The sequence below is a fragment of the Camellia sinensis genome, chromosome 11, assembly GCF_055761805.1.
Source record: "Camellia sinensis isolate YWXY chromosome 11, ASM5576180v1, whole genome shotgun sequence".
Lineage (NCBI taxonomy): Eukaryota > Viridiplantae > Streptophyta > Magnoliopsida > Ericales > Theaceae > Camellia > Camellia sinensis.
This window is the reverse complement of record NC_138971.1, coordinates 111,952,223-111,966,104: the sequence shown is the minus strand read 5'-3', so window position 1 is coordinate 111,966,104 and position 13,882 is coordinate 111,952,223. Positions and strand designations below refer to the sequence as shown.

The 13,882-nt window shown below is 35.1% G+C and overlaps 1 protein-coding gene across 1 annotated transcript; it reads left to right on the top strand.

Annotated features, from left to right (window-relative positions):
• The first annotated feature begins 12,773 nt into the window (after nucleotides 1-12,773).
• Nucleotides 12,774-13,517, top strand: LOC145802557 (uncharacterized). Its single transcript, XM_082895284.1, has 3 exons — nucleotides 12,774-12,929; nucleotides 13,056-13,215; nucleotides 13,318-13,517. The coding sequence occupies exons 1-3, from the start codon at nucleotides 12,774-12,776 to the stop codon at nucleotides 13,515-13,517; spliced, it is 516 nt and encodes a 171-aa protein (XP_082751410.1).
• Nucleotides 13,518-13,882: the final 365 nt, after the last annotated feature.

The window sequence follows — 13,882 nt, the reverse complement described above, 5'->3', positions numbered from 1 at the left end:
CAACCCAAATTGTGCTTAGAACACAACTTACGCGAGTCGAGCTGCCCGGTCAGTTCGCCGAAGCAAAAATGCAAAATGCTTTCGAAATTGCTTGTCCGCTCAAGTGGCTGTTTATGCGATCAAGCGAAGAATGTTTGGTTCCAGAAGTTTGACATGTCTGCAAAAGTACTGGGAATGTGTATTCGACGCTCGAGCGGAGCTTTCCATGCTCGAGCGGACCATGTTATATTAGTTCGTAAATTTGATATTTCAAATCACTTTTGTATATCTCTCTCTCTAAAAACATTTCCTCTCACTTCTCTCTACATTTCTCTACACAAACTAGATCAAAACCTTGATTTCTCAATATCCATTAGAGTTCTGCCATAGGTTCTTCATAAGAGTTTGTTAACTTCTCGAGGGTTTCGTTGTGTGCGGTGAAGATCGAGTTTCGACACCGTTGATTTTGAGGGTTTCATCTTATTTCTTCTTCAAAACTTGAGGTAGGGATTTTCTTAGAGTTATATATATATATATATATTTGCAAGATCTAGATGATTTTCTAAATCATCTTTCGATAGATTTGAAAATTGATTGTTGATTCAAGAAGTTGAGAGCGATTTTGAAAGAGAGTTTGTCTCCTGTTCTTTTAAAATGATCTTATAGGTTTTGATCTTCGTTGATTGAAGAAAAGATGATTTTGGAAAGTTTTCTTTCAAAAGATTTAAGTTGTATAGTTTTGGTGAGAAAACCTTGAAATTTGGGACATTACACAATCGACCGTTGTTCTGATGAAACTCTAAAATCCTCCGTTGAAGCACATGATATCAAATGAAGTTTTTATTCAAATTTAATGAAAAAATTGATATACCGTTAGAGATGCTCTAATAAATATTTACTCATGGATGTCCTTTTTTTTAAGGTTTTCAATACATTTGGTTACCAAAAAATAATTAAGGTACCGTTTGATTTAGTTTTTGAATTACAATTTGGCAGTCTAAAATCCAAAATCCATTTGGTTATGGATTTTCAAAACTCATAATCAAACAAGTTTTTAATTTTTAAAATTCTTTTCAAAAGCTTATCCTTAAAAATTAATTTCAAAACTCTTTTGTACGATTTAATGTTATGTTAAAAAATATTTTTTTCCTATTTTTTTAAATATACATTTTTTATTTTGTTCTTTCAAAGTATTTTTTATTTTTTATTTTTTGAAAAAAATATTTTTTATTTTTATTTTTGAAAAAAAAAAATTATTATTTTTCATTTTTTTGGAAAACATATTTTGTTGTTTTTTAAATATTGGCCAAATAATTTGTTATGATTTATATTTATATAGGCGATTCAAAAAAATTTAAAATTAAAAAAAATTAAAAATAATAATAATATTTTAAAAAAAAATAAAATTAAAAAATTAAAAACATATTGAAATTTTTTTAATATTTTCAAAAACATAATAAACAAATAAAAATTTAAATACTTTTTTTAGAATAAAATAAAAAATTATTTAAATAAAAAATTATTTTTTATAAAACTACAAAATAAAATAAAAAAAATATTTTTTTTCAAAAAATGAACAATATTTTAAAATCATAAGCAAACTGGGACTATGTAAAAAAATCAAATTCGAACCTCAACCACGATTCAATCTTAAAAATCATATTTTCAGGATTTGTTATGGCAACTATGCAATCTTAGATGCTTCTGCTTCTCTCATCTGCCCATTTTGTCGTTCTGAACCTGAATCTGCTGTCCATATCTTGCTTCATTGCCCATTTTCTTGGTTGATTTGGTCATCTATAATCAATGAGTGGGGGTTCTCCTGGTGCATTCAAGGATCAGTGGATGATCTTCTCCAATGGTGGATGACTGTCAAGCTCAAATATTTTGATAGGTTAATTTGGAGAGCCATCCCCCTTATCGCTCTTTGGTCGCTTTGGAAACTTAGGAATGAATGTGTCTTTGCAGAGGCTCAACCTAGTCTCTCTGGATTGAGTGAACATATCAAAATTAGAGCTGTACTTTGGCTGAAAGCATCTATTAAAGATCTTCCTTATTCCGTTGATGATTTAACTTTCAACTGGCGCCAAATCAGAGGATGTTCTTAATTGTTCCGAGCTGCTCTGTGTTGAAATCTGGGTTTGTCATGGATGTCCAGTGGCTGGGGATGGTCTGCTAGTGTTTGGCTGTTGTCTTCTTGTTTTTGTCTTGTTTTGTTCTGCTCTGTTTGTTGGTTTCTCACCATCTTGGAGCCTCGAGTGTGTGCTAGCAGATGATTGGGTGTGCGTTTTGGTGCCAACCTAGTTGGGATCCAAATGTTTCACTGTGATGCTTTTTGCACCCTCTTCTTTATTGATGTATTCTTATCTTTCTTGTTTCGTTTTTCATCAATAAAGCTTTTCTTTTGCCGATCAAAAAAAAAAAACTATGCAAACTGGGACTATGTAATCTAGTATGGCTCTGATCCATTAATAAGCAAACTTGATTTTTTGTGTAAGGAAATGACCGATCATTAAACATTGTAACTTACAAAATGAATAACATAAACCATGAACTGAAACCTGTAATGAGTCTCATGGACTTGGGACTGAAGATCTATTCAACCGGAGTGAAACTGGATCCAGAAAATGTAGTTACTAAAACAGAAAATTTTATATCCTTCAAACAACTAGGTCTCAAAAGGAGGAGAAAAAAATAAATAAAAATAAAGTACCTCCTTTTTTTTCTCCCTTGTTGGTATCATTACCTATAAAATTACCTATAAAATTTGATTGTAGTTTATTTTAATTTGAAAATTTGTGTCAAACTGTTTGGTGCAGTTTTTGATTATAATTTATTAGGCAAAAATAACTTGAATTAAAAAAATCTAATTATTTAAAAACTGAAGATGAGTACTCTTATTTTCTATTTCTGATTAGCAGTTTTTAGGTTATAAAAAGTTCTACTAAACAGGGTAATAAATGATGGAAAATTAAGGACTTGCTAAAAATGGTTTAGTGCAATATATGGTGGAAAAGGTTGAGTTCCAAAATATCCAGTGTAAGGATTACACATCTTGTGTCATTAGCTAATAAAAGTCATAAATATATGAAGTGGTCAATCATTGTCTTCCACTAACCCAACAGTGTTGTGGTTTTTATTGCCAATCAGCAATGTTCATTGGATGATGATATCGTCACTTAATATCATCGTTATATCCAATATTTACTTCAAATAAAGCTCTCTTAATTTGATTCACTTCATTGTGAATAAATTCAAGGGTTTCAATTGTGGGCTTCTAGCATTTTCTGTATATAATGCATCATATAGCTAGTTGGGATTGCGAAGTCTTGCTGTGATTTTTTTGCACTTCCCTCCTCTTTATTGATGTAATCCCATATGTAATTGTACGTTCAGTTTGATCAATAAAATTTTTCTTTTTGCTAATAAAAAAAAAATAGTTACAACTTTATTTGTAATGAATGGAGATATATTGATGTTTTTCAATTATTTATTTATTGATTTTTGTTTTTTGTGTTTTTTCTTAGGCACAAGATAACGGTTAGTATATTAATAGTTAGATTATAACACATGACAACGTCTCTTCATAAGCTCAAATCTGAAACCTCACTCCCCTTAACACCTAAATGCCCCCTTCATGACCATTTGGGTAATTGCCTGAGGTGATTTTTTCCAATTTATATACTTATTTTTTCTCTTGAAAATATTTGATACTCCTAAAAAGTAGTATGATAAGTGTAAACTTTTGATTTATCATATACGCTCAATTCTTTTACCATATTATTGTGAGTGGATTTATAAGTCTAAAAATGTGGATATCTAATATTTCTCTTATTTTATTAAACTCAAAATTGTAAACTATTTATGTCATAGAAAACATCTTAATTATTATCAATTTGCGGACTTTATCAAAATAAATCAAATGTGTCAACCACCATACTTGGACAAGGGTGTGGGATACATTTATCTAACATTTTTTTATATATATTTATATATTATTGTATAATTACTTTAAATAAATAAAATATAATTTTGATATTGTATGTTATATACAATACTATTTTATTCTTACATAATAAATTAAATAAATGAAAATATGACTCCATTTTGTAGAGTCTCCATATTAAATTTAAAATTTAGTAAGTCCAATTTTTAAATATGCACCTATAACCAACAACCACACCTGAAAACATAGATTGCAATACAAGTACATGTAAATAAGGTTTGATATTCAAAAGGGAAATTATACATTCATGTTAACATATGCTCAAAAGTTCTAATGGATCTTCGCTCTTTTTCCTTTTTGTTAACAAATATTTTAATAATTACAAAAAAAATAGTTGAGTTTTTTTTGTATCCTGGATTAGGACTATATACGTATAATCCTTTTAAATTCTATAGCAACAAGAGCCTCGTGTTATGATATTTTCATTTTTATAAGTAATTATTCTGTCTTTTTTGAATGCTATGCTAGTTAATGCACACGTCCAATAATAAGACTATATGCTTACAATGGCCAACAAAAATAAAAATAAAAATAACAGAAACAAAAGATAATATGAACAAATTATGAAATATCATTAGTTAAACACATGGTCAATATTCTAAACCCATCTACTAATATTTATGCCTTTTTACATAAATCTATCATCAACGAACACAGATGCACATATAATAACACCTTATTTTTCTTCCTAACACAAAGGCTTACATGAACAACATAACATATAACAAATACTTTGCCAGTTTGAAGTCCCTTTCACTATCACATTCTTGGAGAAATTATTACAGAATGAATCACAAAAGAGAAATTACACTCAAACATGACAACTAATTGGCTCGACGAGGTGGAGGAGGAGGCAATATGTATGGCAAACCTTTGGATGCAGTAATCGAATCTCTTCGGTTCTTGTCATGAAACCTCTGAATATAATCTGAAAATCTATTATCAGTATAATCATTAACTTCTGAGACCATGTAAGAAGAGCCCTTGTTCTCACTTGGATCCATCAAGTAAGAGTATGACATGGAATCACTCTCTGGTTCTTGTGACTTCTGAGTCTGACTCCCTTGAATTTGAGAAACCTTTAAGACATTCTTGGCAGGGAGGGACTATGCCTTTTTGGCCTGGACGGTTTTGATCAGGTAGGGTATGTCCCACAGTAGTTGTTCCTAAACTTAAACTTGCAAGATAGATAGATGAGAGTTTGATGAAATTCACCAAAATTTGCATGGATTTCTCACAAAGAGATTTGTTCTTGTGGTTGTTGGCCTTCTTGGTCATGGCAACTTCTTAGCTTACAAGTTACAAAGAATTTCTAATAATTTATGATATGTCACAAACCATTGAAACAACCGTGTATATATGGGTTATTATGACTCTTGCTTTGAAGAAATTTTTATTTTTTATTTTTTATTTTTTTTCAAAAGGTGAAATTGTTCTGTGGGGTTTTCTTGAAGAAATGGATGGGCTAAATGCTTGATTGCTGCTCAACAAGGCTTCTTTTTCTTGGGGTGGGTCATTGCATAATCGCATAAAGTTAGGCTGCTTTTGTTTTTGTTTTTTTGAGGAGGAATATATGGAAAATGTTTGAGACTCTAAAAAAGTACTCGCAATTTTATTTATAATAATGTTGAAAAATATGTGTCAATTTTTGATTGATTACACGCTTAATAATATGGGCCCAACTGTAATGTCAAATTACTGTGAGTGAATTTGTGGATGTAAATGTGAGGGTATCTGACATTACTCGGCATATATATCAACTAGGAATAGATTGTAGGGGTGACCATCGGCCCGATGACCCGCCTAGTCCAAGTCGATATCATTAAGATTTGAAAAAAATATTTAACCCATAGAATCAAGTTAGACAACAAAATTTAGCTCATTTAATTTTTTGGTTGCGCTTGGAATAAAGAGTGCTTGCCCAGTCTAACCCAGTCCATTTATTTAGAAAATACTAATTTTAATTTTTATATTATTTGATTACAAAATAAATTAGAAAAATGATAAAAGATAAAGAAAAAGACATATATATACACTTCTTGCAATAGCTTATATTAAAGTACTTCTTAAAAGATTATATTTATTTTATAATTAAATTTTATTAATATTTTAAATTCAAATCATTATTAAAATGATTTAAATAATTAAATAGTCCTTCAAGACGAAAATAATAATGATTCATATTCATTAGGTTTGAGATTTAGACATTCATTTAGGATGGGGCTTTGGAATGATTAGGTTAGGCCAATGTGGGGTCAAATTAAGCTTGGAATGACACACCATATTCTAAATAGTGTCAGCTTGACCTAATCCCAACCCAATCCGATATTTGTCTACCCCTAAAAAGTATCTATATCATTTTTTAAGCTACCCAACATATATTTTACAAAAACAAAATTAACCACAGATGTAACATGATATGATTGTTGATTAAAATAGGGCAAATTATAAATATACCTCTTGAGATTTGATTAAAATATGAATCGTTTCCTGTAGTTTTGGAAATTACATTCCACCCTTTGAGGTTTCTAATTTTATAACAAATCGTTCATTTTATTAATAAATCACCAAGTCAATTAACAGTTTTTAATGATGTTAAAAATATGTTTCAATTAATAATTTAGATAATTTTATTATTGTATAGGAGAGTAATTATGAATTTTATTTTTTTAGTTAATTCTATTAAATAAAAAATACTAACAATGAGGTATTTGTAATTTTTCAAACTATAGAGGGCAATCTGTACTTTAAGCAAAACTCAAGGGGCATATTTATAATTTACCCTAAAAAATAATATAATTTGTGAAATAATAATAAATCTTTCCATACAAATAGATAAAATATTAAAATCAGAAATACTGCATGTAAATATAGTCCCTATGACTAGGACGTGTCCCTGTTAGTGCATGACTTGGCGTAACAGATTAATAGCGGCCTACCTTGAGAATTTCAGGATTTTCGGATCAACTTATGTATATCTCGATTAAATTTTAGAATTCTAAAATTAATGATCGGATGAATCTCCGATAATGCCAAAGTTTGAGATGTTTCAGGATAAATAGGAGGGAAAGAGCTCTTAATGATAAGTAATTTTAATTATGTTTTTTTTTATCTACTAAATCAAATCCATTGAAGTGAAAATTTAGTTGCACTTACTTGCAAGTGTACAATCACAATGTGAAAGTGTCAAAGGGATAGCTTTTTAATTGTCCAAAACATCAAACTAAATAAATGTGTATCAAAGAATTTCAGGGTAAAGTAGTTATACTTCTAAATTTTTAATGAGACATTTGGAATTCAAGCTTATAGAGAAACATCAAATACTTAATTTTGCTAACCTAATTTATTAGGAGCAACTTCAAAGCTACAACTGTTTTTAAAGAGTACACTTTTTATTTCAACTCTTCTTCTTAGAAAATTTATCATTTGGTTTAGTTTTGAATCATGATTTGAGTTTTGAGTTTTTAGAATGAGTTTTGAAAAGTGAAAATTGATTATGAGTTTTGAAAAGAGTTTTGAGTTGTATTTTAAATTTTAAGTTGTATTTTGAATTTTTTTGGGTTTGTTTTTCTTTTTTTAAATATCTAAATTTTTTCTTAATTTTATTTTTTTAGGGTAAATATTTTTTATTGTACATATTTTTTTAATGTGCGCTGTATTTATTATATTTGTGCGATGTATTTTTTTAACATTTTAAATATTTAAGAATTTTTAATTTTTATTTTAAATATATTTTTTTAATTTTTATCTTAAATATTTTATTTTAGGAAACCCTGACTCGGTGCCAAAGACCACGTGTCCGTCATCACCAAAGTTGCCTCGGCTCGGGAACTTGGGTACGATTGGGGAAGGTCACTTCGTGAGCACCCCCGCTGGCCTCTACTAACCGTGATATCTATTTTTGAAAACTTTGTGTATCCTTATTCCGGTTATTAGCATAGGTTACTATGTGATGTGCACAGCATACAAGTATAGACTGGATCGCCTGAATTGGAACAAAACATTTCATGTTCGCTTTTTGAAAATGGTTTGCTACCCGCAGGTAGGCTTGAAACATTTGATGATTTATTCCAATTTAAGTAACACAACCTTCACCCACAGGCATTCAGGCAGTTATATCACATAAGCAATTAGCCTCATGGTAAACATGCTATTCATGGCAGTCACTCACACGCATGCAAGGATGCTAAAACATAAAGCTTACCGAGTACTCCAAGCCAAAACAGAAACTCATTAGAAATCATGCATGAATCCTAAGTATACAGAAATGCCTAATGCAACACATGCAAAATGCAACTATAGCAGGCTCGGCTATTCTAAACATGGCATATGAGATGCTACAACTATCATGTATTCAATTTTAGATTTGAAATACAAATGCAGTTAGTATGATGCGCCGAGCCCGATGCATGCAAAACAGATGAATGATGCAAACATGCTGTCATACTGTATGCTAATTGAAATATGCCCTAATCTAAACACCATAAGCGGATAAATAAAAGGGAGAAAGACGTGGGGTTGGAAGACATACAACACACTCACGCACACTTATTACAATTATGCCCTCGCGCAGAGGGTCCGAATAAATATACAGTCCCAAATAAAAGAATATTACAGTCCAAATATTATACAAATTCCTAATTAATTAACAAATTAACTAAGAAAATAAATAAAACTGGCATGCAAGCCAGGGACTGCCTTGCTTCTGATGGATGATGCATGTCCGGGTTGTCTTGCGCGGAAATCCACCGGGATGCCCTAATTAGCCTCTGTTTAGCAGTTAATCTTGGAAAGCGTGCCGAGCTCTGAAAAGTTGTTGATTCTTCATTTTGCTGCAACAGAGAGCAGGAAAGGGGCATAGCAATGTATTTTCACAGATATATGCATGCCTCGATCCTCGTGCCACCAATCACGCATACCGAGGCATGATGGCCGAGGAGTCGAATTGCACAACTCAATATAGAATGAATGCACATGAAAACACAACAAGACCTAACTCCATCATGGGTGATCCGGAGTGTCGGTGACTGGGGAATTGAGACACGTTCCGTCACTCGGAGTACGAAACGCACCTCGTTTCCCATGCCCGGGCTAACTCCTATTCCGAGCACGATGCAATATGCATGACATGCATAAAATGCGACTAAGATACAGCCTAGCATGCACAATGCTATGAAAATGAGATGTCTCGAAATGCGTGCACATAGGCAGGCAAATCGAGAAAATGACAGAATGCAATGCAAATGACATGGAAATAGGATATGGGCTTACACTAACATGAGAGAGCCTCAGCCGCACTCACATAAGGGGCCGGTGGATCAAAATGAAGTGCCTCGAAATGCGTGCACACGGGCACGCAAACCGAGGCGATGACATACGCAATGCAATGGCATGGAAATGACATATAGAATGCAACATGGACTTATACTAACATGAGAGAGCCTCAGCCACACTCACATAAGAGGCTGATAGATGAAAATGAAGTGCCTCGAAATGCGTGCACATGGGCACGCAAATCGAGGCGATGGCATACGCAATGCAATGGCATGGAAATGACATATAGAATGCAACATGGACTTATACTAACATGAGAGAGCCTCATCCACACTCACATAAAAAGCCGATAGATGAAAATGAAGTGCCTCGAAATGCGTGCACACGGGCACGCAAACTGAGGCGATGGCATACGCAATGCAATGGCATGGAAATGGCATATAGAATAAAACATGGACTTATACTAACATGAGAGAGCCTCAGCCACACTGACATAAGAAACCGATGGATGAAAATGAAGTGCCTCGAAATGCGTGCACACGGGCACGCAAACCGAGGCGATGGCATACGCAATGCAATGGCATGGAAATGGCATATAGAATGCAACATGGACTTATACTAACATGATAGAGCCTCAGCCACACTCACATAAGTAGCCGATGGATGAAAATGAAGTGCCTCGAAATGCGTGCACACGGGCACGCAAACCGAGGCGATGGCATATGCAATGCAATGGCATGGAAATTGATATGCAAACATGCTAATGGATTTTCAGCAATGAAAAGTGGGGGAAAACAGCCCCGAAACGAGGCGAAAGTACACCCGATGCACGGAATGGTCCCGAAACATGAATTTTGGCACCCGAAATGGCCTATAGCTATACCAAACATGCACAATTGGCACATGCAATGAATAGACAGAAGCAAGGCAGCCCCTAAATATGCACTTTTCCAGTTTATAGCATGGCCAAACAGCAAACCAAGACAGGGCAAAACTAGCATGCAAGAAATGGCCCTAAACATGAGATTAAGAAGCAACTTACATCTGCTGTCCTCAAACAGGTTAGGGCCCTTCAACAAAGTTGAAGAGGGGCCCAAAATATGATGTTTTCCAGAACTGTAAAAACCCCAAAGACAAACACAAGTATGGCTGCACTCCCATGCAAGAAAAAGGGCCAAAAGGTGGCCAAAGAGGCAAGTGGTATATGAAAAGCCCAAAATGAAAAATTCCCTTCTACAACATTGAAGAGGGACCAAAAATATGACTATTTTCAGAACTGTAAAAACTCCAAAACAGTATAAAAACATACTAGAAACGCAATGCAAAATGAGGCTCAAAAGTGGCTATAACACAAAGTATGCAAAATATTCATCAAACAGCCAAAGACCCTTGATTAAACATGAAGAATGGGCCAAAATAAGACTATTTTTATTACTATAAAAAGGCCAAAAACCGAAGAAAGATAGGCTAACAAATCATACAAAAATGGGGATTAAAAGAGAGATATAACATGAAGTGCATAAAATATGCCTCAAACCATGAAAGACCCTTAATGAAACATGAAAAATGGGCCAAAATAAGAACTTTTCTAGCTCTGTAAAATGACCAAAAATGGAACCAAGATAGGCTGCCAAGTCATACAAGAATAGGGGACCAAAGATGGATACAAAGACAAGTGGTACATGGAGGTCCCAAACAAAGATGAGCCCTTCTTCAATGTTGAAGAGGGGCTCACAATAAGCCTACTTACAGTTCATGAGAAACTCCAAAACAGATCACACGTAGGTTAGAAAAAGCATGCAAAATATTGACATTCAAAGAGGGTATTGAAGCAAGTGCAAGATGGAGGGCTCAAACAGAGTTGAGCCCTTAATGAGAAATGAAAATGAGCTCAAAAAAATGACCTTTTCAGTTTTGGTCGGAGCTCAAAACAATAAGCATGTATGGCTTGCAAAAGATCCAAGAAAAGGGCCCAAAAAGGGAAATTGCAACTCACCCTTGAAGACCAATTCTTTTGTTGCTTCTTGGGCCAAATTTGTTGCCTCTTAGCTGCTGGAATTCCTCCCCTTACTGCTGGATTGGAGTGGTGGTGGTAGAGCTTGGTGGTGATGAAGGAAACAAGATGTAGGACTTGGAGTTTTCAAGGAAAATGAGAGAGATGGAGGGAGGATTATGTCTCAAGGCTTGAAGACAATTTTTTCTAACCCCTAAATGTGATGTTGCCAGCTGATTATATGGACAAAAAAGGGGGAGTAAAGGAGGGGCAAAAGGTGGGGGAAAATAGGCAAGTTTTTCCCCACAAAATATCCCCCGGATTGGGATATTTTCTGGGGGAAACAGCTATACAGCTGTAAAGTGGGTATTGAGAGGAACATGGCCGGCCAGGTATTTTTGTTTCAGGTGGCCGGCCGGCCACATCCCCTAGCCGGCCGGCTAGGGGTCAAAAGGGTCAAGTTGGTTTAGTGGCCGGCCACCAAATAATGGTGTCCTCCCATGTGTCCTCAACACAACCCTGTGGTTAAAAGTCCAAGAAAGTGGCTCAAGGGTGTTCAACATTGGCCCGGAAGGAGGGGTTCAAAAGGGTCAAGCAACATTAGTGGCCGGCCACCAACTTTTAGGGTCCTCCCATGTGTGTACATCACAAATATGTGGTTCAAAGTTCAAGAAAGTGGCCCCAAGGTGTTCAACATTAGCCCGGAAGGAGGGGTTCAAAAGGGTCAAGTAACATTAGTGGCTGGCCACCAACTTTTAGGGTCCTCCCATGTGTGTACATCACAAGTATGTGGTTCAAAGTTCAAGAAAGTGGCCCCAAGGTGTTCAACATTAGCCCGGAAGTGTGAAAAACGGGCATCGGAGGGCGTCGGAGGATATATAACTGGTTGCTGCAACAATTACTGGCCTCCCACCCTTCTACGGCCTTCCCAGTGATAAAACAGAGGTACCTGCCAAAAATGAACGAGAACCGTTGCAAAACGAATGTTCGGGGGCCAAAACGCGCAGTTCGGGGTCCCGAAAATGGGTTGTTAAGCACCGAAAGTGGCATTTGGCCACGAAGTGGATTTTTCAGACCCCAGTGTCCCTCAAAAGGGAGAAAATAAGATATATGCCAAAAATCAGAGCAAATGGAGATGGTTAAGCGGTCCCGAACCGGGGCACACGGCCAACAGTCCCGAAAAACCGGAAACCAGACTCCGAAATGGGCAAAATGGCCTACGGCCACAAAATGTAGCCCACGGCCACTGAGAGATGATCTACGAGACCTCTCCCTCCCTTCGGGAAGAGAAAATAGAGAAAACAGAGCCTGGTTCGCAAACCGAGGCAAAGCACAAAAGAGCCCGGAAGTCCGGAGGCAAGGCTCGCAGCCAAGACTCGGAAACTTCTGAACAAGCACAATATGCAATATCACCGAGTGCTCAACTGGTGACGTCTGAGTCTCAAGGTCGGTCAAAAATGGGGTGTCTACAGCATCGATTTCATAAACCTAAATTTGGCAACTCCAAAAGATGAGTACCCCATGCCTATAATTGACTTGTTGGTGGATGGCTCAGCAGGTCACAAGATTCTGTCCATGATGGATGGGCATTTTGGTTATAATCAGATCTGTATAGCAGAGGAAGAAGTCCACAAGATAGCTTTCAGGTGTCCTGGAAATATTGGCACCTTTGAATGGGTCAAGATGCCATTTGGGTTAAAGAATGCTGGAGCAACATATCAAAGGGCAATGAACACCATCTTCCATGATCTTATTGGAGGGTACTTAGAGTGTTACATTGATAATATTGCTGTGAAATCTTAGTCCATGAAGGTGCATCTTGTTTATTTGACAGTGACCTTCGATAGAATGAGAGAATTCAAGTTGAAACTCAACTCTCTCAGATGTGCTTTTGGTATATTAGCTGGAAACTTATTGGGGTATGTAGTGCACAAGAAGGGAATACAGATTGATCAGAATAAAGGTAAAGCCATTATTGAGGCCAAACCCCCATCAAGTAAGAAAGAATTACAAAAATTCCTTGGTTAGGTTAATTTCCTTTGAAGATTTATTTCTAACACTGCAGGGAAAACTAAAGTATTTTATTCCTTGTTAAAGCTAAAAAATGAAGAAGAGTTTGTGTGGATAGTTGAGCATCAAGCTACTTTTGAAGGAATTAAAGTCTACTTGGCCAAGCCTCTAGTGTTGATGCCACCAAAGATGGATAAACCCTTGAAATTATACATTGCTGCAGCAGAAAATTCATTTGGAGTTTTTTTGGCTTAGGACAATGAAGAAGGTAAAGAATAAAGAGTTTATTACCTTAGTAGGTTTTTAAATTCTTGTGAATGCAAATGCTCAGCTGTAGAAAAGTTGTGCCTAGCATTGTACTTTGTAGCAATGAAATTAAGATATTATCTTTTACCTATTATTGTCTTGGTAATTGCAACCACATACTTGGTTAAATACATGCTATCTACACCTATGCTAAGAGGAAGAATTGACAAATGGATATTAGCTCTATCAGAGTTTCATCTAGAATATGTTCCCCAAAAGGCAGTAAAAGAACAGGTTTTGGCTAACTTTTTGGCAGATCATCCATGTCAAACAAAAAGCTAAGAGATAATGGACCATGGAATGGTTAATGTTGA